The sequence below is a fragment of the Chiloscyllium plagiosum genome, chromosome 6 (genome assembly GCF_004010195.1).
Source record: "Chiloscyllium plagiosum isolate BGI_BamShark_2017 chromosome 6, ASM401019v2, whole genome shotgun sequence".
NCBI lineage: Eukaryota > Metazoa > Chordata > Chondrichthyes > Orectolobiformes > Hemiscylliidae > Chiloscyllium > Chiloscyllium plagiosum.
This window is the reverse complement of record NC_057715.1, coordinates 119,980,513-120,003,563: the sequence shown is the minus strand read 5'-3', so window position 1 is coordinate 120,003,563 and position 23,051 is coordinate 119,980,513. Positions and strand designations below refer to the sequence as shown.

The 23,051-nt window shown below is 45.6% G+C and overlaps 1 protein-coding gene across 1 annotated transcript in view; it reads left to right on the top strand.

The window, feature by feature from the left end:
* The window catches only part of LOC122551097 (protocadherin-16-like), a 152,359-nt gene that overhangs the window by 104,690 nt on the left and 24,618 nt on the right, over positions 1–23,051 (top strand). Inside the window, exons 14-15 of the mRNA XM_043692741.1 lie at positions 16,379–17,239; positions 21,069–21,223. Of these exons, the coding sequence (XP_043548676.1) occupies positions 16,379–17,239; positions 21,069–21,223 (1,016 nt within the window). The remainder of the gene's footprint in view (positions 1–16,378; positions 17,240–21,068; positions 21,224–23,051) is intronic.

Here is a 23,051-nt window from a genome sequence, read left to right as displayed (position 1 = left end):
TGGGATTTTGTACACTACATTGGTTTTGCTCATGCTGGGTATCGGATCCTTCGTCCTGGTGAGTTGTTGTCTGAGAGTGGCTGTTGGTTTGTGTGCTGTTATGAGTCCTAGTGGTCGCAATAGTCTGGCTGTCAGTTCAGAAATGCTCTTGATGTATGGTGAATCCACAGATTCAATCAATAAGCCAGTTTATTTTTCCTTAGACACGGGGCCCAAAGCTGTTCACAGTATTCCGGCTGTGGGCTGACTAGTGCCTTGTATAGTTTTAGCAAAACCTCCCTACTTTTATACTCCATTCCCTTGAAATAAAGGCCAACATTCCATTTGCCTTCCCGATAACTCACTGAAGGTGGGTGCTTCAGTGATTCATAGACAAGGACTTCGAATCCCTCTGTTCTGTAGCTTTCTGAAATCTTTCATAATTAAAATAATATTCATCTCCTCTATTGTTCCTGCCAAAATGCAGAACATTACATTTCCCCATGTTATATTGCATTTGGCATGTTTTTGAACACTTACCTAACATCTCTCCATCCCTCTGTATATTCTGAGTCATTCTCACCACTTGCTTGCCCAGCCATTTTTGTGTCATGTGCAAACTTGGCTATGGTGCCGTCGCTTTCCTCATCCATGTCTTTAATATTTATTGTAAATAATTGTGGCCCTAGCACTGAGCCCTGTGGCACTCCATAATGAAAACAACCTCCTTATTCTAATTCTCTGCCTTCTGTTAGTCAGCCAGTCCCCTATCCATATTAAAATATCACTTCCAACACTATGAACTCTTATCTTATTATGTAACTTAATGTATGGTACCTTATCAAACACCTGAAAATCCAAATACATGACACCCACTGCTTCCCCTTTATCTACCCTGCTTGTTACCTCCTGAAAGAGTTCTAATAGATTTGTCAGTTATGATTTTTCCCTTCATGAAGACATGACTCTGCTTCATCATATGATGCATTCTAAAAGGCTCTGCTATTGCAGAGTTTAAAACAGATCTAACATTTTCTTAATTACAGATGTTAAGCTAACCTGCCAATAATTACCTGTTTATGCCCATTTCCCTTTTTAAAGAAAGGTGTAACATTGGCAGTTTTCCAATCCTCTTGTCCTTATCCAGAATCTGAAGATCCCTGGAAGATTACTCCAGTGCACACACTATCTCTATAGCTACTGCCTTTAAAATCTGAAGATGCATTCTATCAGGTCAGGCAACTAATTGATCTTTTGCCCTATAGTTTCCTGAGCCCTTTTTCTCCAGTGATCGTTATTATAGTTGTTTCTTCTCTTCCTTTTACCCCTGGATTATTTAGTAAATTTGTGTCATCCACTGTGAAGATTGATGTGAAATGTTTATTGCCCATTATTATTTCTCCAACCTCATTGTCTCAGCGCCCTACATTCACTTTGATCTCTCTCTTTACCTTTTGATATATTTAAAGAAGCTCTTGCTGTCTGGCTTGATATTACTTACAAATTTAGCCTCAAAGTTTATTTTCTCCTTCTTTATTATTTTTTAGTCATCTTTTGTTGGTTTTTAAAATTTTCCAACCCTCTGACTTACCACTAGTTGTTGCCACATTCAATTTTTTTTCTTTACTGTCTGCAGCAGGTGGTGAGGGAGCCAACAAGAAGGAAGAACATATTTCACCTCATCCTCATTAATGTAGGAATGTCGGAGCATAGGAACAGGAATAGACCAATCAGCCTCTCAAGCATGTTCTGCCATTTAATGAGATCATGGCTAATCTGTGGTTTAACTCCATTTTACTGCCTTTGGCCCATATCCCCCCTAGTTCTGAGGAAGGGTCACTGGACCTGAAATGTTAACTCCAATTTCTCTCCACAGATGCTGCAGTCATGCTGAGTTTTTCCAGCAATCTTTGTTTTTGTCCCTTAATATCATTGCTTAATAAAAATATATCTATCTCAGATTTAAAATTAACAATTGATCTTGCATCCACTGTCATTTACAAATCTCACCCACTCTTTGTTTGTGGAAATCCTTCCTAACATCTCTCTTCAATGCTCTGACCCTAATTCTCAAACTATGCTCCTTTGTTCCAAGATCCCCAAGCAGCGGAAATAGATTACCTCTATTGACCCTGTCTTTTCCTGTTAATATCTTGAGGACTTCAATGAGATCAGTCCTTATCCTTTGAAATTCTAGAGAAAGCAGGCCTAATTCGTATAATCTCACCTCATAACTTAACCCCTGAAGTCTAGGTACCATTCTTGTAAACCTATGTTGTACTCCTTCCAAGATCAGTATATCCTTCCTGAAGTGTGGAGCTCAGATCTGCTCAGAGTTCTCCAAGAGGGGTCTCACCAGAGTTTTGTATAGCTGCAGCATAATGAGTGCATTCTTGCACTCTCGATATATCCTCTCGATATAAAAGGCGGTTTTCCATTCATTTTCTTGATTACTTTCTACACCTGTTTGTGGCATTTTAAATATCCATGCACCTGAACTGTCAAGTTTCTCTGGACATCCACTGTATTTAACTCAATACTGTCGAGAAAGTGCCCTAATCTACCCTTTTCTCAGTCAAAATTAAAAACCTCACATTTGCTTACATTGAACTCCATCTGCCACAGTTTTACCGATTTACTCAGTCTATCAACAGCCCTTTGTAATTTTATGCTATCATCTTCACTGTCTAAAATACTGACTAACATTTTGTCCTCAGCAAATTTGGATACATGACTTTCTATGCCATTATCCAAATTGTTAATAAATAATGTCAACAATTCAAACCCTAACATAGATCCTGTGGGACACCAATGGTCACATTCTGGCAGTTTGAGCACCTACCCATTATCCTTACTTTCTGTTGCCTGCCACTTATCCAATTTCTCAACCGTGTCCTCAGTTCCATGAACACCAACCTTAATTAACAGTCTCTTATGTGGGACTTTATGAGAACTTATTAAACGCCTCTTGAAAGTCCATATAACAACATCCATTGACATGCCCAGGTCCACTACCTTAGTCACCTCTTCAAAAACTTTAATGAGGTTTGTTAGCATGACCTACTTGTCATGATTCCATGACAACTGTTCCTGATTAATTAAAAATTTTCAAGTTGTTCAGTTATGCCATCTTTGATTATAAACTCCAACACGTTCCCCGCCATAAATGTAGGCTAACTGGTCTGCAATTCCCTGATTTTCGTCTTTTTCCCTCTTATAAAGCGGAGTGATGTGCAATCATCTAATCCTGAAGGATGACTCCTATATGGAGGGAACTACTGCAGATGCATCTGTCCATGCCAGTGTCAGTAAGAGTGACCAACACACAGTCCCGTCTTCACATTGAGAATAACCTCCATTGTGTTGTACGTCACTATCACCATGCTAAATGGGATAGACTTCAAACCAATCTAGCAATTCAAGACTGGGCATCCATGAGATGCTGAGGGCCATTAACAGCAGCAGAATTGTACTCCAGCACAATCTGCATCCTCATGGCCCGGCATCTGTCCCACACGACCATTACCATCAATCCAGGGCATCGATGGTGAGTACAGGAGGGCATGCCAGGACCAACACCAGGCAAACCTAAAGATGAGGTGTCAACCTGGTGAAGCCACCAAACAGGACTACTTGTGTAAACAGCAAGTGATAGATGGAGCTAAGGAATCCTACAACCGACGGATCAGATCTAAGCTCTGCAGTCTCAACAATTCCAGTCGTGAATGTTGGTGGACAATTAAACAACTCACTGGAGGAAGAGGCTCCACCAATACCCCACCCTCAATGATGGAAGAGCCCAGCACATTAGTGCAAAAGATAAGGCTGAAGCTTTCGCAGCAATCTTCAGCCAGAAGTGGCGAGTGGATGATCCATCTCAGCCTCCTCCAGTGGTCCCCAGCATCAGAGATACCAGTCTTCAGCCAATTTGATTCACTCCACGTGATATTAAGAAACAGTTGGAGGCTTTGAATACTGACAAGGCTATGGGCCCTGATAACATTCCGCAATAGCACTGAAGACCTTGTACTCCAAAAGTTGCTGCTCACCTGGCCAAGCTCTTCCAGTACAGTTACAACACTGGCATTTACCTGACAATGTAGAAAATTGCCCAGGTATATCCTGTACATAAAAAAGCAGGACAAATTCAACCCGGTCAATTACTGCCCCATCAGTCTACTCTCGATCATCAGTAAAGTGATGGAAGGTTCCATCAACAGAGCTATCAAGCTGCACCTGCTCAGCAATAACCTGCTCAGTGACAAACAGTTTGAGTTCCCCCAGGGCCATCAGCTCCTGATCTTATTACAGAAACTGAACCAGACCAGAAACATAATTCCTAGAATTCCTACCCAAATGACGTTGTAGGTCAAACTACAGCTTGTGGCCCACAGTGGTCCAATACGAGAGTTCGTCATGAACAACTAGGAAAGGCCAGTAAGTGTTTGCCCAACCAGTGTGATCCACATCTCATGAATGAATTTATAAAAGTGGCTCCTCCTGTGTCTGTATTCCCATCAGGACCTGCCCCCATAGAATCATACAATACAAAAGAGGCCTTTCAACCCATCATATCTGAAGTGAGCAAAACTGCTCTAATTCTACACTAGTCCCACTTTTCTACACTTCTCCACAGCCCTGAATGTTATGACATGTCAGTTGCCCGTCCAAGTACTTCTTAAAGATTGTGAGGTTCCCACCTCAACTAGCCACCTCCCAGCCAGTGCATTCCAGAAACCGACCACCCTCTGGGTAAAAAGCTTTTCTTCAAATCACCTCCTGCCTTTCATCTACAAAGTGTATGCCATTGTTCTATTCTTCAACTAAGGAGAACAGCTGCTTTCTACCCATCATGTCCATGCCCCTCATGATCTTATACACCTCTATCAGGTCCCCCTTGGCCTTCTCTGCTCCAAGGTTAATAACCAGAGTTTATCCAGCCTCACTTCATCGCTAACCTGCTCCATTTCCAGGCAACATCCTGGTGAATCTCCTCTATACTCCCATTCATTGAAAGCACATCCTTCCTATAGAGTGGACACCAGAACTACACACAGTCCTCCAGCTGGGTCCTCCCCAAAGTTCTGTACAACTCCAACATAATATCCCTGCTCATATAATCTGTGCCATGACTGTGCCTGACTGTGCCACGACTGTGCCACGACTGTGCCTGACTGTGCCTGACTGTGCCACGACTGTGCCACGACTGTGCCTGACTGTGCCACGACTGTGCCACGACTGTGCCAGGACTGTGCCACGACTGTGCCATGACTGTGCCACGACTGTGCCAGACTGTGCCTGACTGTGCCACGACTGTGCCTGACTGTGCCACGACTGTGCCACGACTGTGCCATGACTGTGCCACGACTGTGCCTGACTGTGCCTGACTGTGCCATGACTGATAAAATTCCATCTGTCAATTAAATGCCCACCTGACCAATCCGTTGATATCCACCTGTAACTTAAGACCTTCATGTCATCCTCAAACTGACTTATCAACCCCCCACCCCCATCACCACCACCACCCCACATTCTCATCTCCATTATTTATGAATATCACAAAAAGGGACCCAGCGCTGATCCCACTGCACACCGGGCTCCAGTCACACACACAGCCTTCTACCTCCACCCTCCAATATAAATGGTGCCCTCCTCAAAAAATTCCACCAAATTTGTGAGACATGACCTCCCTCTGACAAAGCCATGCTTGCTACCCCAATCAAGCCTCGGTTCTCTAATTGGAGATTAATTCTTCTTCAGAATTTTCTCCAATAGTTTCCCTATTACTGATGTGAGACTCACCAGTCTGTAATTCTCTGGTTTATCCTTACCGCCCTTCTTGTGAAGTGGAACCACATTAGCTATTCTCCAGTCCCCTGTGGCCAGGGAGGAATTAAAAACTTGAGTCAGAGCCTCTGTAATTTCCTCCCTCATCTCCCACAGCATTCTGAGATACAACTCATCCAGTCCTGGGGATTTGTCCACTTTAAGCCTAATCCAAACCTTCACTGACTCCTCATTTCTGATGTCAATCTGCTCACGTGAAGGCAGATGTGAAGTGCTGGATTAGTTCTCTCCCAATGTTCTCCAGCTCCACTCACAGATTCCCCCCTTGGTCCCTAATAGACCCTTTTTTTTGCTTGTTATTCTCTTGCCCATGGTGTACTTGTAGGTTATTTTGGGACTCTCCCTAATCTTACCCACTAAAGTCTTATCATGCGTCCTCCTTGCACTCCTAATTGCTTTCTTAAGCTTCCTCTTGCACTTTCAATAGGTCACTATAGCCTCCCTTTGCATCTGTCAAAAGCCGCTCTCTTACTTTTTATCCAGTCCTAACATTCTGAGACACCCAAGATTCTCTGGACTTGTTGCTCCTACATTTCACCTTGAAGGGAACATATTGGGCCTGATCTCTGTCCAGTACCTTTTCAAAAACTTCCCACTGTTCAGCTGTAGATTTACATTCAAGGGGCTATTCACTTTGGCCAGATCCTTTTTTATTTTAATAAAATCTGCCTTCCCCCATTCAAAACCCCCTTTTCCATACCATCTTGTTACTTTTCCATAACAGTGTTGTTGCTGCTATCATTGAAATGCTCTCTCACTGCCTGGATTCATTCCCAGAATTTGGTCCAGCGTTACACTGTTCTTTGGTGGACCATCTATATGTTGGTATAAAAAACTTTCCTGAATACATTTCAAAAAATCTGCCACTTCTAAACATAGAACATATCTACAGTTGACTGCTGATTGTTTGGGGGCTTATAATACACTCCCAGTGGTATGGGAGAAAGTGAGGACTGCAGATGCTGGAGATCAGAGTCGAGAGTGTAGTGATGGAAAAGCACAGCCTCATTCCTGATTAAGGGCTTATGCTCGAAACATCGATTTTCCTGCTCCTCAGACAGTGCCTGACCGGCTGTGCTTTTCCAGCACCACAGTCTCAACTCCCAGCAGTGTGACTACTGGGAGTCACCCAGGTAAATAGTGCGGTGAGGAAGGCATATGGCGTACTGGCTTTTATTGGTAGAGGAATTGAGTTCCGGAGTCCTGAGGTCATGATGCAGTTGTATAAGACCCTGGTGCGGCCGCATCTGGAATATTGTGTGCAGTTTTGGTCGCCATACAATAGGAAGGATGTGGAGGCACTTTAAATTAAGGGGGGGTAGATATAGGACTGATGTTAGGGGTAGGTTCTTCACTCAGCGTGTCGTAAGTTCATGGAATGCCCTGCCAGTAGCAGTGGTGTACTCTCCCTCTTTATGGGCATTTAAGCGGGCATTGGATAGGTATATGGAGGATAGTGGGTTAGTATAGGTTAGGTGGGCTTGGATCGGCGCAACATCGAGGGCCAAAGGGCCTGTACTGCGCTGTATTCTTCTATGTTCTATGTTCTACTGCCCTTTTTAATTCCTAAACTCTACTTACAAAGCCTCATTTGAAGACCCGTCCAAGATATCATCCCTCTTTAATGAATAATACGACATCACCTCCTCTTTTACATCCTCTCCTGTCCTGCCTGAAGATCCTATGCAATGGAATGTTGAATTGTCATTCCTGGCCATCTCTCTGCCATTTCTCTGTGATAGCAATAACACCTTAATTCTACCTGTCAATACATGCCCTGAACTCATCTGTCTTACTCCTACCATTAAGGTAGAGACCATGTCCTCTTTAGCATGCTTTGAGATATTTGGAGTAATGTTGCAGATGTGAGTGTGACCATGAGAGTGTGTCACAATGGCCTAGTGGTATTATTACTAGAGTATTAATCTAGTGATTCCCCAATAATGATCTGGGAGCCCAGGTTCAAATTCCGCTGTGACAGATTGTGAATTTTGAATTAGAGTGACAGTGTAATACAACGTGGAAACAGGCCCTTCGGTCCATGCTGACTATAGTGCCTACTCAGCTGGTTCCAATTGCTGCATTTGATCCAGATCCCTCTAAACCCTTCCCATCCATGTACCTATCCAAATATTTTTTTAAATGTTGCTATTGTACCTGCCTAAGTCACTTACTTTAGCAGCTCATTCCATATACGCACCACTCTCTGTGTGAAGACGTTGACTCTCAAGTCCTTCTTAAATCTTTCCACTGTCACCTTAACCCTATGCCCTCTAGTTTTCAATTCCCCATCCCTCGGAAAAAGACTATATGCATTCATCCTCTCTATGCCCCTCATGATTTTATGCACCTCAATAAGGTCACCCCCCATTTTCCTACATTCCAAGGAATAAAGTGCTGTCTTGGCCAAGTTTGCACGTTCTCCCCATGTCTGCAGGGTTTCCTCTGGGTGCTCCAGTTTCCTCCCACAGTCCCAAAATGTGCAGGTTAGGTGAATTGGCCATGTTAAATTGCCCGTTGTGTTCAGAGCAGCGTAGGTTAGGTGCAATAGTCAGGGGTAAATATAGGATTATAGGGTAGGGGAATGAGTCTGGGTGGGTTACTCTTCAGAGCGACAGTGTGACTTGTTGGGCCAAAGGGCCTATTTCCACACTGCCGGGATTCCATGATTCCATACCTCAGGCCTACTAAATCTGGCAATATCCTCGTAAATCTTCTTTGCACCATTTCCTTAACAGGGAGATCAAAACTTTACACAATCCTCCAAGAGTGCGGCCTCAGCAATGACTTATAAAGCAGTAACATAACATCCCAACTCTTATGCTGAATTCCTCGATAGATGAAGGCCAGTGTGCTAAATGCCTTCTCTACCATCCTGTCTACCTGTGATGCTGCTTTCAAATTATTAAGACCTTGTAATCCTCGGTCCCTCTGTTCCACAACACTCCTCAGGACCTTACCATTTACTGTAAAAGGAGAAAGTGAGGTCTGCAGATGCTGGAGATCAAAGTTGAAACTTTATTGCTGGAACAGCACAGCAGGCCAGGCAGCACCCAGGGAACAGGAGATTCGACGTTGCGGGCACAGGCCCTTCATCCTGAAGACGGGCCTGCGGCCGAAACTTCGAATCTCCTGATATTCCTGAAGAAGGGCCTGTGCCCGAAACGTCGAATCTCCTGTTCCCTGGATGCTGCCTGACCTGCTGTGCTGTTCCAGCAATAAAGTTTCAACTGTAAAAGTCCTACCTTGGTTTGACTTTTTAAGGTGCAATACCTCACATTTATCTGTATTGAACTGCATTTGCCAATCCTCAGCCCACTTCCCAATCTGATCAAGATCCCTCTGTAATTTTAGATAACCTTCTTCGCTATAAATGATACCCCCTAATTTTGTATCATCCACAAACTTACTAATCATGCCTTGTACATTCACATCCAAATCATTTATACAAATAACAAATCATAAAGAACCTAGCACCGGCTCCTGTGGCACACCACTAGTCACAGGCATCCAGTCCAAGAAACAACCTTCAACCGTCACCCTCTGCTTCCTACCATCGAACTAATTTTGAATCCAATTATCTAGTCCTCCCTAGATCCCATGCGACCTAACCTTCATGACTAGCCTGTTGTGTGGGACCTTGTCAAAGGCCTTACTGAAGTCCATACATATAACATCCACTGCCTTACCCTCATGGTTACCTCTACAAAACATTCTAAAAGATTTGTCAGACATGACTTCCTACACACAAATCCACACTGACTATCCCTAATCAGACCTTGTCTATCCAAATGTTGTTTAATCCTGTCCCTCAGTATCCTTTCCAACAATTGCCTACCATTGAGGTCAGGCTCACTGGCCTGGAGTTCCCTGGCTTGTCCTTGCTACCTTTCTTAAACAATGGAACAACATTAGCCACCCTCCAGTCTTCCGAGACTTCACCAGTGGCTAAAGATGAAGCAAAACTCTCTGCAAGAGCCTCTGCAATTTCTCCCTAGCCTCCCACAGTGACTGAGGATGGACTTGATGAAGCCCAGGGGCTTTGTCCACCTTAATGCACTTTAAGGTTGCAAAAGCCTCCTCTCTGGTAATGTGTATGCAGTCCAAAACATCCCGACTTGTTTCCCTTATTCCTTAGCATCCATGATTCTCTCCTCAGTAAACACTGAGGAGATACATTTCATTAAAAATCACTGCCACCTTCTCTGACTGCACACACAGATGGCCATGCTGATCTTTAAGGGACCTATTTTCTCCCGAGCTACCCTTTTATTTTTAGTATAGCTATAGAATCTCTTGGGATTATCTTTAATCTTATCTGCAAGATCCATCTCATTTCCTCTTTTTGCTCTTAAGTGTGCTCCTACACTTTTTATAGTCATCTAGGGATTCATTTGAGTCCGATATCTTATACCCAATGTATGCCTTCTTTGTTCTCCTGAGCAGAGCCTCAATGTCCCTCGGAGAAAGTGAGGACTGCCATTTCTCGCGATCAGAGTCAAAATGTGTAATGCTGGAAAAGCACAGCAGGAGACTCCCCTGCTCCTCAGATGCTGCTTGACCGGCTGTGATTTTCCAGCAGCACATTTTTTGATCCTCAATATCCCTCGTCAGCCAGGTATCCCTAAACCTGCCAGCTTTTCCCTTTACCCTAACAGGGACATACTGGCCCTGGATTTTTCATATCAGACTTTTAAAAGCCTCCCATTTGCCAGTCATTCCTTTTCCTTCAAACAGACTCACCCAGTCGACCTCAACTAGTTTAGATTAGATTAGATTAGATTACTGACAGTGTGAAAACAGGCCCTTCAGCCCAACAAGTCCACACCGACCCGCCGAAGCGCAACCCACCCAGACCCATTCCCCTACATTTACCCCTGCCCCTAACACTACGGGTGATTTAGCTTTACCAAGTCACCTAACCTGCTTGTTTTTGGACTGTAGGAGGAAACCGGAGCACCCGGAGGAAACCCACGCAGACACGGGAAAAATGTGCAAACTCCACACAGTCAGTCGCCTGAGGCAGGAATTGAACCCATGTCTCTGGCGCTGTGAGGCAGTAGTGCTAACCACTGTGCTACTGTGCCGCTTCATTGCCCCAAAATTGACCCTGCTCCAGTTTAGCACCTTAACCTGTCCTATCTTTATTCATAACTGTGTTAAAACTAAGAGAGTTATGGTCACTGGACCCAAAGTGCTCTCCGACTGACACTTCAGTCATTTGCCTGACCTTGTTTCTGAAGAGGAGCTCCAATGTTGCACCCGACCGAGTTGGGCCCTCTCCCGAGTTGGGCCCTCTCCCGAGTTGGGCCCTCTCCCGAATTGGGCCTTCTCCCGAGTTGGGCCCTCTCCCGAGTTGGGCCCTCTCCCGAGTTGGGCCCTCTCCCGAGTTGGGCCCTCTCCATACTGATTTCAGAAACTTTCTTGGACACATTTGACAAATCTGGGTCGTTTACACTCTGGGTGGCCCAGTCAACACAGGGGAAATTAAAATCTCTAACCAGTACTCCTCTATTATTCCTATAGCTATCTGCAATCTCTCCACACATCTTCTTCTCTGGTACCTGCTGGTTATTTGGCAGTCTATAATACAGTCACAACCCCTTTCTTGTGATAAGTTCTGACCATATGGCTTCATTTGATGACCCCTTCGGAGTATCCTCTCTGAACACTGTCGTTATGTCCTCGCTTATCAAAAGGACAAATCCCCCTCCTCACTTACCTGTTCCTCTGTCACGCCTGTAGCTTCTGTGTCCTGGAACACTGAGCTGCCAGTCCTGCCCTTCTCTCAGCCATGTTTCAGTTATGGCTATAATATCCCAGTCCCCAGAGCCAATCCATGCTCTGAGCTCATCTGCCTTACCAGACAGGCCTCGCTTATTCAGAGTCCCAACCCCCTGCCAAACTAGTTTAAACCCTCCGGGGTAAGACAAGCAAATCTCCCGGCAGGGATACTGGTGCCCCTCTGCTTCAAGTCCAACCCCGTCCCCTTTGGACAGGTCACCTCTACCCCAAAAGAGATCCCAATGATCCAAGAATCCACATTCTCCCGGTGTCTGCGTGGGTTTCCTCCGGGTGTTCCCACACTCGAAAATCTTGCAGGTTAGGAAAATTGGTAAAGCTAAATTGCCTGTAGTGTTAGGTGAAGGGGTGAATGTAGGGGAATGGGTCTGGGTGGGTTGCTCTTCGGAGGGTCGGTGTGGACTTGTTGCGCTGAAGGGCCTGTTTCCACACTGTAAGTAATCTAATCTAATCTAAACTGAAAACCTTACTCCCTCCATCAGCTTCTCAGCCACACATCCGTCTGGCCTATCTTTCTATGTCTATTCTCACTGGCATATGGCACTGGGAGTAATCTGGAGATCACTACCTTTGATGTCCTGCTTTTTAACTTCTTACCGAATTCCTTATACTCATTTCACAGGATGCCATCCCTTTGCCTACCTATATCATGTGTAGCAATGTACACAATGACTTCTTGCTGTTCACCCTCCCCGTTCAGAATGTCTGTAAGCACTCAGAGACATCCTTGACCCTGGCACCTGGGAGGCAGCATACCATCCTGGGGTCTCTTCTGTGGTCACAGAATCTCCTGTCTGTCCCCCTCATGACTGAATGTCCTATCAGTATCACTCTGTCTGACTGCACCCTTTCCCTCTGGACCTCAGAGCTGATCACAATGCCACTGACCTGACCACTGCTGCTCGCCCCTGAAAAGTCATCCACCCCGAACAGTATCCAAAGCAATATACCTGTTATTGAGGGGACTGGCCAAAGGGAAACCCTGCACTATCTGCCTTCCACCCTTACCTCTTCTGGTGGTCACACAGCTACCTGCAGCCCCTGCACCTTCGGAGTGAACACTTCACTCTAGCAAAGCGAAAGTGAGGACTGCAGATGCTGGAGATCAGAGTTTAGATCAGTGTGGTGCTGGAAAAGCACAGCAGGTCAGGCAGCATCCGAGGAGCAGGAGAATCGACGTTTCAGGCAAAAGCCTTTCATCCCGAAACATCAATTTTCCTGCACCTCGGATGCTGCTTGACCCGCTGTGCTTTTCCAACTTCACTTTAGCAGTTATCAACGATGTTGTCTGCAGCGTGGATGGTCCTGAGGGCATGCAGCCCCAGTTCCTTAATGCAGTCTGTCAGGAGCTGCAGATGGGTGCACTCCTCACTGGGGTAGCCACCAGGAACACGAGAAGTCTGCCACATCCTGCAAGAGGAGCACGCCACTGCCCTAAGCCAAGACAGAAAGATCAGAATCCTTACCTGTACCACCACTGAACCTCCTCAAACCAAAACCTACCAAGCAAACACCTCAACCCTTCCACTGGCCCACTCCCTTAACAGCTGCTTCCTCATACACCTTGACCTTGTTAGTCACCCTCTTCACAGAACCTTTTTTTATATTTCAAAAATATACTTTATTCATAAATACTTTGCTGATCTGTACAACTGAGGAAAGCTAATGACATACTGGCCTTTATAGTGAGAGAGTTGGAGTATCAGAGTAAGGATGTCTTGCTGAGGGAATCCTGAGGGACAGGATGTACAAGTATTTGGAAAGGCAAGGACTGATTAGGGATAGTCAACATTGCTTTGTGCATGGGGAATCATGTCTCACAAACTCGATTGAGTTTTTTGAAGAAGTAACAAAGAGGATTGATGAGGGCAGAGCAGTAGATGTGATCTATATGGACTTCAGTAAGGCATTTGACAAGGTTCCCCATGGGAGACTGGTTTGCAAGGTTAGATCTCATGGAATAAAGGGAGAACTAGCCTTTTGGATACAGAACTGGCTCAAAGATAGAAGATAGAGGATGGTGGTGGTGGGTTGTTTTTTCAGACTGGAGGCCTGTGACCAGTGGAGTGACACAAGGATCGGTGCTGGGTCCACTGCTTTTTGTCATTTACATAAATGATTTGGATGTGAGCATAACAGGTATACTTAGTAAGTTTGCAGATGATATGAACATTGGAGGTGTAGTTGACAGTGAAGAAGGTTACCTCAGATTACAATGGGATCTTGACCAGATGGGCCAATGGGCTGAGGAGTGGCAGATGAAGTTTAATTTAGATAAATGCGAGGTACTGCATTTTGAGAAAGCAAATCTGAGCAGGACTTATACACTTAATTCCTGATGCTCATTCCTGATGAAGGGCTCTTGCCCGAAACGTTGATTTTCATGCTCCTCAGATGCTGCCTGACCTGCTGTGCTTTTCCAGCACCACTCTAATCTTGACTCTGATCTCCAGTATCTGCAGTCCTCACTTTCGCCTTATGCTTTCCTTTATTGGTCAGAGTATTGAGTACAGGAGTTGGGAGGTCATGTTGCGGTTGTACAGGACATTGGTTAGGCCACTATTGGAATATTGCATGCAATTCTGGTCTCCTTCCTATCGGAAAATTGTTGTGAAACTTGAAAGGGTTCAGAAAAGATTTACAAGGATGTTGCCAGGGTTGGAGGATTTGAGCTATAGGGAGAGGCTGAACAGGCTGGGGCTGTATTCCCTGGAGCGTCGGATGCCAAGGGGTGACCTTATAAAGGTTTATAAAATCATGAGGGGCATGTATAGGGTAAATAGGCAAAGTCTTTTCCCCAGGGTTGGGGAGTTCAGAACTCGAGAGCATAGATTTAGTGTGAGAGGAGAAAGTTATAAAAGAGACCTAAGGGACAACTTTTTCACACAGAGGGTGGTACATGTATGGAATGAGCTGCTAGAGGATGTGGTAGAAGCTGGTACAATTGCAACATTTAAAAGGCATCTGGATGGGTATATGAATAGGAAGGGTTTGGAGGGATATGGGCCGGGTGCTGGCAGGTGGGACTAGATTGGGTTGGGATATCTGGTCAGCATGGACAGGTTGGACTGAAGGGTCTGTTTCCATGCTGTACATCTCTATGACTCTAAATTCTTCACTCAGAGAGTGAAGCCTTTGGAGCCAGTTCATTGGATACATTCATGAAGGAGCTGGACGTGGTTCTTGTGGCTAAAGGGTATGGGGAGAGGGCGGGAATGGGACACTGAGATTGCATGATCAGCCATGGTTGTATTGAATGGTGGAGCAGACTTGAAGGGCTGAATGGCCTCCTCCTGCTCCTATTTTCCATGTTTCTAGGTTACTATGAGTGTTGGCTCAGCCAGTGATGTCCTCGTCCTGAGAATAAATTTAAAAGACTAATGCCAGAACAGCGTCTGGGCCTGTATCTGATAACCACACACACAGAATCATTCTTAGGTTCAGAGAAACTTCCACAGGCTCAAACTGCCAGGCACCAGGGCTCCCTTTCCATAGAGCAGGCACCCTGGCTGATTTCGGAAGTGGAGATGGGATGTGATTCTGAGGGAATTACTGGGAAATTGAAATCCCAGTGGGCAGTTTCCCTCCACCTGAAACCTACCTTGCCCCAAATATCTCAATTTCAACCAGAGAAAACCAGAGAGGGTTCTGAGGAAATGAAGGACACATTTACACAGAAAAGTGTTGGATAAATAGATAGAGACGCCATATTTATCTCACACACTCCCCAACTGCAACCAGAGCCCAAACGTACTCTTGACCTATTACCCCCCACCTCACCCAGTCCCACTCTCATGTGATACTGTAAAAACTCCACGCAATGAGCCCCCTCCCCCTCCCTACCATTCTCTCTCCTCCATCCCATACCGTCCACCTTCCCCTCCCCACCCCTCAGCTTTGCTTGAGATACCTTCTGTTCACCAGCTGTTTTCAGAACGCAGTCTCAGGTTGGGGAGAAGTAACACATTGACTCAGGCAGCTCTTTCTGAGAGTGGGGGTCACAATGGGCCTGTATCAGAGACCTGTCAATGTGGACTGACAGCTTAGCCCTTCTGAAGGAACCCGCATCGGAATTTCTCTTCAGAAATGTTGGCCTCGGTTATTGCATCCAATGGGAAGCAGAGATCTCAGGGTAACACAAACTCTCCTCAGAAAATCCAGCACATTGGCCCTGTCAGAGCTTCCCCGGGGACATCAGAACAGCATCCTGGGATAGTGAGTGAGTGTGTAAGAGAGAGAGAGAGAGAGAGAGAGGGGAAATCAGCCAGGGTTCCTGTTCCCGATCATTGTCCAGTGATCCCTGGGTTGGAGAGAGAGAGAGAGAGAGGAGGGGGGAACCAGCCAGGGTTCCTGTTCCTGATCACTGTCCAGTTATCCCTGGGTTAGAGGGAGAGAGAAGGAGAGAGAGAGGGGGGAGAAATCAGCCAGGGTTCCTGCTCCTGATCACTGCCCAGTGATCCCTGGGAAAGAAAAAGAGAGAGAGATAGAGAGGGAGGGTTAAATCAGCCAGGGTTCCTGTTCCTGATCACTGTCCAGTGATCCCTGTGTTGGAGAGAGAGAGGGGGAATCAGTCTGAAGGGCAGTGTGATGGACCATCCCTGAACCTGATGGGTTAGCTGAGTGGTGGAGTATGGTGCAGAGAAATGTTGATTCAAATGATGCTGTTTTGCCTTCCACTACTTCAGGACCTTTAACTGGAAAAAGAAACCTTGAGCTCATGTATTTTGTTCTGTTTTGTTTCTGGTTCCAGAGGGAGATGCGAGTGGTCATTTTCAGATTGACAGGAATACTGGGGTTCTGTCCACAAACAGTGGCCTCGACAGAGAATCAGTTCCATTTTATACTTTAACTATTCTGGCTGAGGACGGTGGGACCCCACAGGCAAGTAGCACAGTATCTGTCCATGTTACTGTGCTGGATATCAATGACAACACCCCCGCTTTTCCAGAATCTTCCTACACCATCGAGATTGGAGAGGATAGTGCAGTGGGCACAGTGCTTCTGAAAGTTTCTGCGACCGACGGTGACGAAGGATCTAATGGTGATGTCTTGTATTATCTGAGCAGTGAGTCCCAGGGTATGTTTCACATTGACCAGGAGGGCAGGATCAGCACTGTCATGTCTCTGGACCGGGAGAAACAGCCCAGCTACACCTTCCTGGTTCGAGGTGTTGACTCAGCTCCCTCAGACCCCAGGAGCTGCACAGCACGGGTTGAAGTTAATGTGAAGGATGTTAATGACCACTCTCCACATTTCGTTATCGATCCACTCATTGTAAACATCTCCAAACACACATCAGTCAATCATCTCGTGGCTACCATGAAGGCAGATGACAAAGACTTTGGTGCCAACGCCTCCATATTCTATCGCTTCCTGAGGGCAGTTTCTGGGTTCACTATCAATTCTTTCACTGGGGAAATTCGCCTGCTCTCCCCACTGTCTTCGATGAGTCAGAGCGAGCGGACACTGTTTGTGGTTGCGACAGACCAGGGCTCCCCAGCTCTCTCCTCCACTGGAGTGGTCATGATCCACCTGAGGGAGGAACACAATCCCGGCTTACGGTTCCGTCGCAGCATCAGCAACATCCCATTGGCAGAGAACTCAGCAGCAGGTGGGTGTGCAACTGCTCACACTCACATGCGAACGCACACACTCACACACAAACACACACTCACACACACAGACACACACACAGACTCACACACACACAAAGACACACACACACATATACTCACAGACACACACAAACACTCACACACACTTACAGACACACATGCACACACACTCACAGACACACACACTCTCTCTCTCTCTCACACACACGTCTATGGAGTGAATTTGCATTTGCAGAATTATATTTGCAGACACATTCTGTTTTGCTCAAAAAGCATACAATCTGTAGGCAGACAGTCCATGTGACATTTTATAAATTCCTACTTTAGAAATAGAACCAGTCTGACCCAAGATTGGGATACAGACAGACTCTAACCTCACACCTTGTCTGAGCTGAGATGTCACTTTTTTTTATTATAAAATCTGTGTGTAACTTAAAAGTGTTTCTGGGATTTACATATTAATGCACCTAAACCTGCAACCCATCCTAAAAGATTAAAGACTTTACAGCAATTTAGATTTGTTCAATATATCATTCCAGTTGCATGACACTGTGATATTTTGCTATAAATTCTGTGTCTTATGATCCTCCTGATGAAGGAGCAGCACTTTGAAAGCTAATGCTTCCAAATAAACCTGGTGGTTATTGGTCAGAGTATTGAGTACAGGAGTTGGGAGGTCATCTTGCGGCGTACAGGACATTGGTTTGGCCACTGTTGGAATATTGCGTGCAATTCTGGTCTCTTCCCTATTGGAAAGATGTTGTGAAACTTGAAAGGGTTCAGAAAAGTTTTACAAGGATGTTGCCAGGGTTGGAGAATTTGAGCTAAATAGGCTGGGGCTGTTTTCCCTGGGGCGTCAGAGACTGAGGGGTGACCTTATAGACGTTTATAAAATCATGAGGGGCATGAATAGGATAAATAGATAAAGTCTTTTCCCTGGGGTGGGGCAGTCCAGAACTACAGGGCATAGGTTTAGGGTGAGAGCGGAAAGATATAAAAGAGACCTAAGGGGCAACGTTTTCACACAGAGGCTGGTACGTGTATGGAATGAGCTGCCTCCCTGTCCACCCTATCTAACCCTCTGATTATCTTATATGTCTCTATTAAGTCACCTCTCAACCTTCTTCCCTCCAACGAAAACAGCCTCAAGTCCCTCAGCCTTTCCTTGTAAGACCTTCCCTCCATACCAGGCAACATTCTAGTAAATCTCCTCTGAACCCTTACCAAAGCTTCCACATCCTTCCTATAATGCGGTGACCAGAGCTGTACACAATGTGACCTCTGACTTCAGCCACCCAGTCCTATACCAGCACCTCCACACCTTGATCTGGAAACTTTAATAACCTCTGCTGAGCCCTTTCATCCATGACTCCCCACGCAACTGAACTCATCACCCTCTGCTTCCTATTACTCACAGGAGAGGTGCTGGAAAACTGGAGGACAGCCAATGTGGGACTGTTATTCAAGGAAGGTACAAGTGATAAAGCAGTAAAGTACAGGCTGGTCAATCTAACACAGTGGTGGGAAACTGTTTGAAGCAATTCAGAGGGACAGAATTAATCTGCATTTGGAGAGGCAGGGATTAATCAAAGACAGCCAGTATGGTTTTGTTCAGGGGAGATCATGTCTGAACATGATCATGTCTGATCAGCTTGATTGTATTTTTCAAAGAGGTGACAGTCACCCAATGCGGGAATTGAACCTGGGTCCCTGGTGCTGTGAGGCAGCAGTGCTAACCCCATGGTCTTCTCTCAGTGATTTGGCCACCTCAACTCTAGAGAATTCCAGACATTCACTACACTGACAGAAGATCTTCACAGGGTCCACACACAACTTCCCACTTCTGTCTTTGACTGGCCCTATTCCTAGCCTCGTCATCCTTTATTCCTCACAAACCAATAGAAAGCTTTAGGGTTCTCCTTTTTACTATTTTCTAAAGACTGTTCATGTCCTCTCTGTGCTCTTCTTAACTCTCTCTTTAAATCCTTCCTAGCTGATCTATAACTCACCATCGCCTCATCTGTATCATCTTGCCTCATCAACACATAAGCCTCCATCTTCCGCTTAACAAGAGATGCAATCCCTGTAGTAAACCACGGTTCCCTTACTTTATCACTTCCTCCCTGCCTCACAGGGACATACCTATCAAGGACACGCAATATCTCTTCCTTTAACCAGCTCCACATTTCGATTGTCCCCATCCCCTGCATTTTGCTGCCCCATTCTATGCATCCTAAGACTTGCCTAATTGCATTATAATTGCTCTTGCCCTGTGGCATGTACCTATCCCTTTCCATCGCTAAATTAAACATTACTGAATTATGGTCACTCTCTCAAAAGTGCTCACCCACAACTAAATTGAACACCTGGCCTGGTTCATTCCCAAGCACCAGCAGTTAGCACTGCTGCCTCACAGCGCTAGAGACACGGGTTCAATTCCCGCCTCAGGCGATTGATTGTGTGGAGTTTGCACATTCTCCCTGTGTCTGCGTGGGTTTCCTCCGGGTGCTCCGGTTTCCTCCCACAGTCCAAAGATGTGCAGGTCAGGTGAATTGGCCATGCTAAATTGCCCGTAGTGTTAGGTAAGGGGTAAATGTAGGGGTATGGGTGGGTTGTGCTTCGGCGGGTCGGTGTGGACTTGTTGGGCCAAAGGGCCTGTTTCCACCCTGTAAGTAATCTAATCTAAAGTCTAATCTAATCTAATCCAGTGTGGCCTCCTCTCTTGTCGGCCCTTCAACATACTGTGTCAGGAAACCCTCCTGTAACATTGGACAAAAACTGATCCATCCGACGTACTAGAGTTATAGCATTTCCAGTCAATGTTGGGGAAGTTAAAGTCCCCCATAATAACCACCCTGTTCCTTTCACTCCTACACAGAATCATTTTGCCAATCCTCTCCTAAACCTCCCTGGAACTCTGCGGAGGTGTATATAAATAAAAACTCCAAGCAGTGTGACCTCTCCTCCTGTTTCTAACCTCAGCCCACACTGCCTCAGCAGACGAGTCCTCGTCAAAAGTTCTCTCAGCCACCTTTATACTCTCCTTGACTGACAAGGCCACACCTCCCCCTCTTTTACCACCTTGCCTGTTCGTAATGAAAGATCTAAACCCTGGAACCTGCGACATCCGTTTCTGTCCCTGCTCTATCCATGTCTCCGAAATGGCTACAACAGCAAAGCCCAGGTACCTAATCATGCTGCAAGCTCACCTACCTTATTCTGGATATTCCTGGTGTTGAAGTAGACACACTTCAAACCAGCATGCTGTCTGCCAACACATTCCAGTGACCATGAAATCCTGTCCATGCCCTCCCTACTCTCATCCTCCTGTGCACTGGAACTACACCTCAGGTTCCCATCCCCCTGCTGAGCTAGTGAAGATAAACTTGACCCCAGGATGGGTTTATGAAGCTGTGTACAGAAATGTGGGGATGCAGCTGCAAATGTTGTAAATGTGTCAGCGTGACAGACAAGTGTTTGTTCAGGCACCAGGAATTCTGCAGAAAATGTGAACGAGATTGAAATAAAACAGAAGGAAAGGCTGGGCAGATGTAGATTCACTTCTTTAAGATTGAGAAGCTCAAGATGTGACTTTATGGAGGTCAGGGTAAGGGAGGCTGGAGAGAGAGTGGGTTTCCAGGATCCCTGGGAGAGAGGGCGAGGTGGGAATAGTGGGATTCAGGGGCAGGATGGGAAGATGTGATTCTAGACTTGTCTTATGTGGAGAATGAAACACAAAAGAGACTCTGTTACTCCATTTGTTTCCGATCTGTATCTGTGATTGGGGTCATCATTATGTTAACACCATGTGACTGCTTCCTGCAGGTACATCTGTTGTGAAGATTGAGGCGCAGCATCCTGATGGTTCACACAGAGGAATCTTCTACAGTATCTTCAGTGGCAATGAGAGAGATGCCTTCACCATTCATTCCAATACAGGTCGGCAAAGAACACATGCACTCACACTGCCACTGGGGGGAGTGGGGAGGGGAGCTGGAAATCAAACCCCACTATTCCCAAAGCTATCCCCAAGGTGAAAGGGTTTTGTTACTCTGTCGAAAGCCCCCCATTTACCTGACTGGCAAATTCAGGCTAAAAGGAAACATTGACCAGCTTTCTCTACTTCAGAAGAAGACAGCACCTTATTGCAAATGAAGTGTTTCTAACCAATGACAGAAAATAAACACAAATTGCTAATTTATAACTTTCTATAATCAAACTCTGCCCCTTTGAGAAGCACTCGCAGACACAGACAAACAGACAGACAGAAACATCACAGGGAGGGAGGGAACCAAACTGTTGGTGAAGTGCAATCCTAGCACCAGTCCAGATAGAGGGAATGTTTTCCTTCATTTCCCATCCAATTCCTTTGGATCCTTTGAGGATGACACAAGCTTGTGAACACACTGAACCTCAGCCTTTTATTCCCTGGTTAAGCCTTCACCCTTTCAGTGTTATTGAAGTATGTCTCTCCCTTTGTTGTTTCAGGAAGGAAATGTGCAGAGAGAGGGTTAAACTGTTCGGAACATCCTTTTACTTAGAATAGAATAGAATCCCAACAATGTGGAAGTAGGCCATTTGACCCATCAAGTCCATATCACTCCAGCAAACAGCATCCCACCCAGACTCACTGTCATACCTGTAACCCAGCATTTCCAATGACTAACCCTATCCCAGTAACCCAGCATTTCCCATGGCTAATCCACCTAAGCCTGCACATTCATGAACACTATGGCCCATCATCTAACCAGCAAGACCTTGGACTGTGGGAGGAACCCAGAGCACCAAGAGGAAACCTACACAGACACTGGGAGATTGTGCAAACTCCACACAGACAGTCACCTGAGGCTGGGATTGAACCTGGGTCTCTGGTGCCGTGAGGCAGCTGTGCTAACCACTGAGCAACACACATGCCCACAAGCATGCACTCACACACACGCGCACGCACGCACCTACACACATGTAAACACACCCACATGCATGTACACACCCACACATGTACACATGCATGCAAACACCCACACACATGTGTGTGCATGTATCACATACGTGCACACAAACACACACCCCAACACAGAAACAGGTCTTTCAGCCCATGATGTTGTGTAAACATGACACCAAACTAAACTAATCCCTTCTGCCTGCCATTAGTCCATATCCCTCTATTCCTTGCATAGCCATGTGTTTATCTAAAAATCCCTTAAACACCCCTATTATATCTGCCTCGATCACCACCATTCCAGACTTCTACCACTCTCTGTGTAAAACACTTCCCCTCATGTCTCCTTTAGACATTCACCCCTCACCTTAAATTAATGCCCCATTATATTTGACATTTGAACTCTGGGAGAAAGTTTCTGACCATCAAACCTACCTGTGCATCTCATAATTTTATAGACTTCAATCAAGTCTCCCTGCAGCTTCTGCTTCTCCAGAGAAAACAACCTGAGTTTTTCTCGCCTCTCCTTGTAGCTCATACCCTCTAATCCAGGCAGCATCCTGGTAAACCTCTTCTGTACCCTCTCCAAAATTTCCACATGCTTCCTGCAATGGGGCAACCAGAATTGAACACAATACTCTAAGTGAAGCTTAACCAAAGTTTTATAAAGCTGCAACATGACATCCTCACTCTGGTACTCAATTTCCCGGCCAATAAAGACAAACATGCTATACACTTTCTTTATCACTCTCTCTACTCATGTGGCCACTTTCAGAGAGCTATGGACTTGAACCCCAAAATCCCTCTGTACAGCAATGTTGTTCAGGGTCGTGTCATTAACATTTGATCTCCCAAAATGCAGTGCTTCA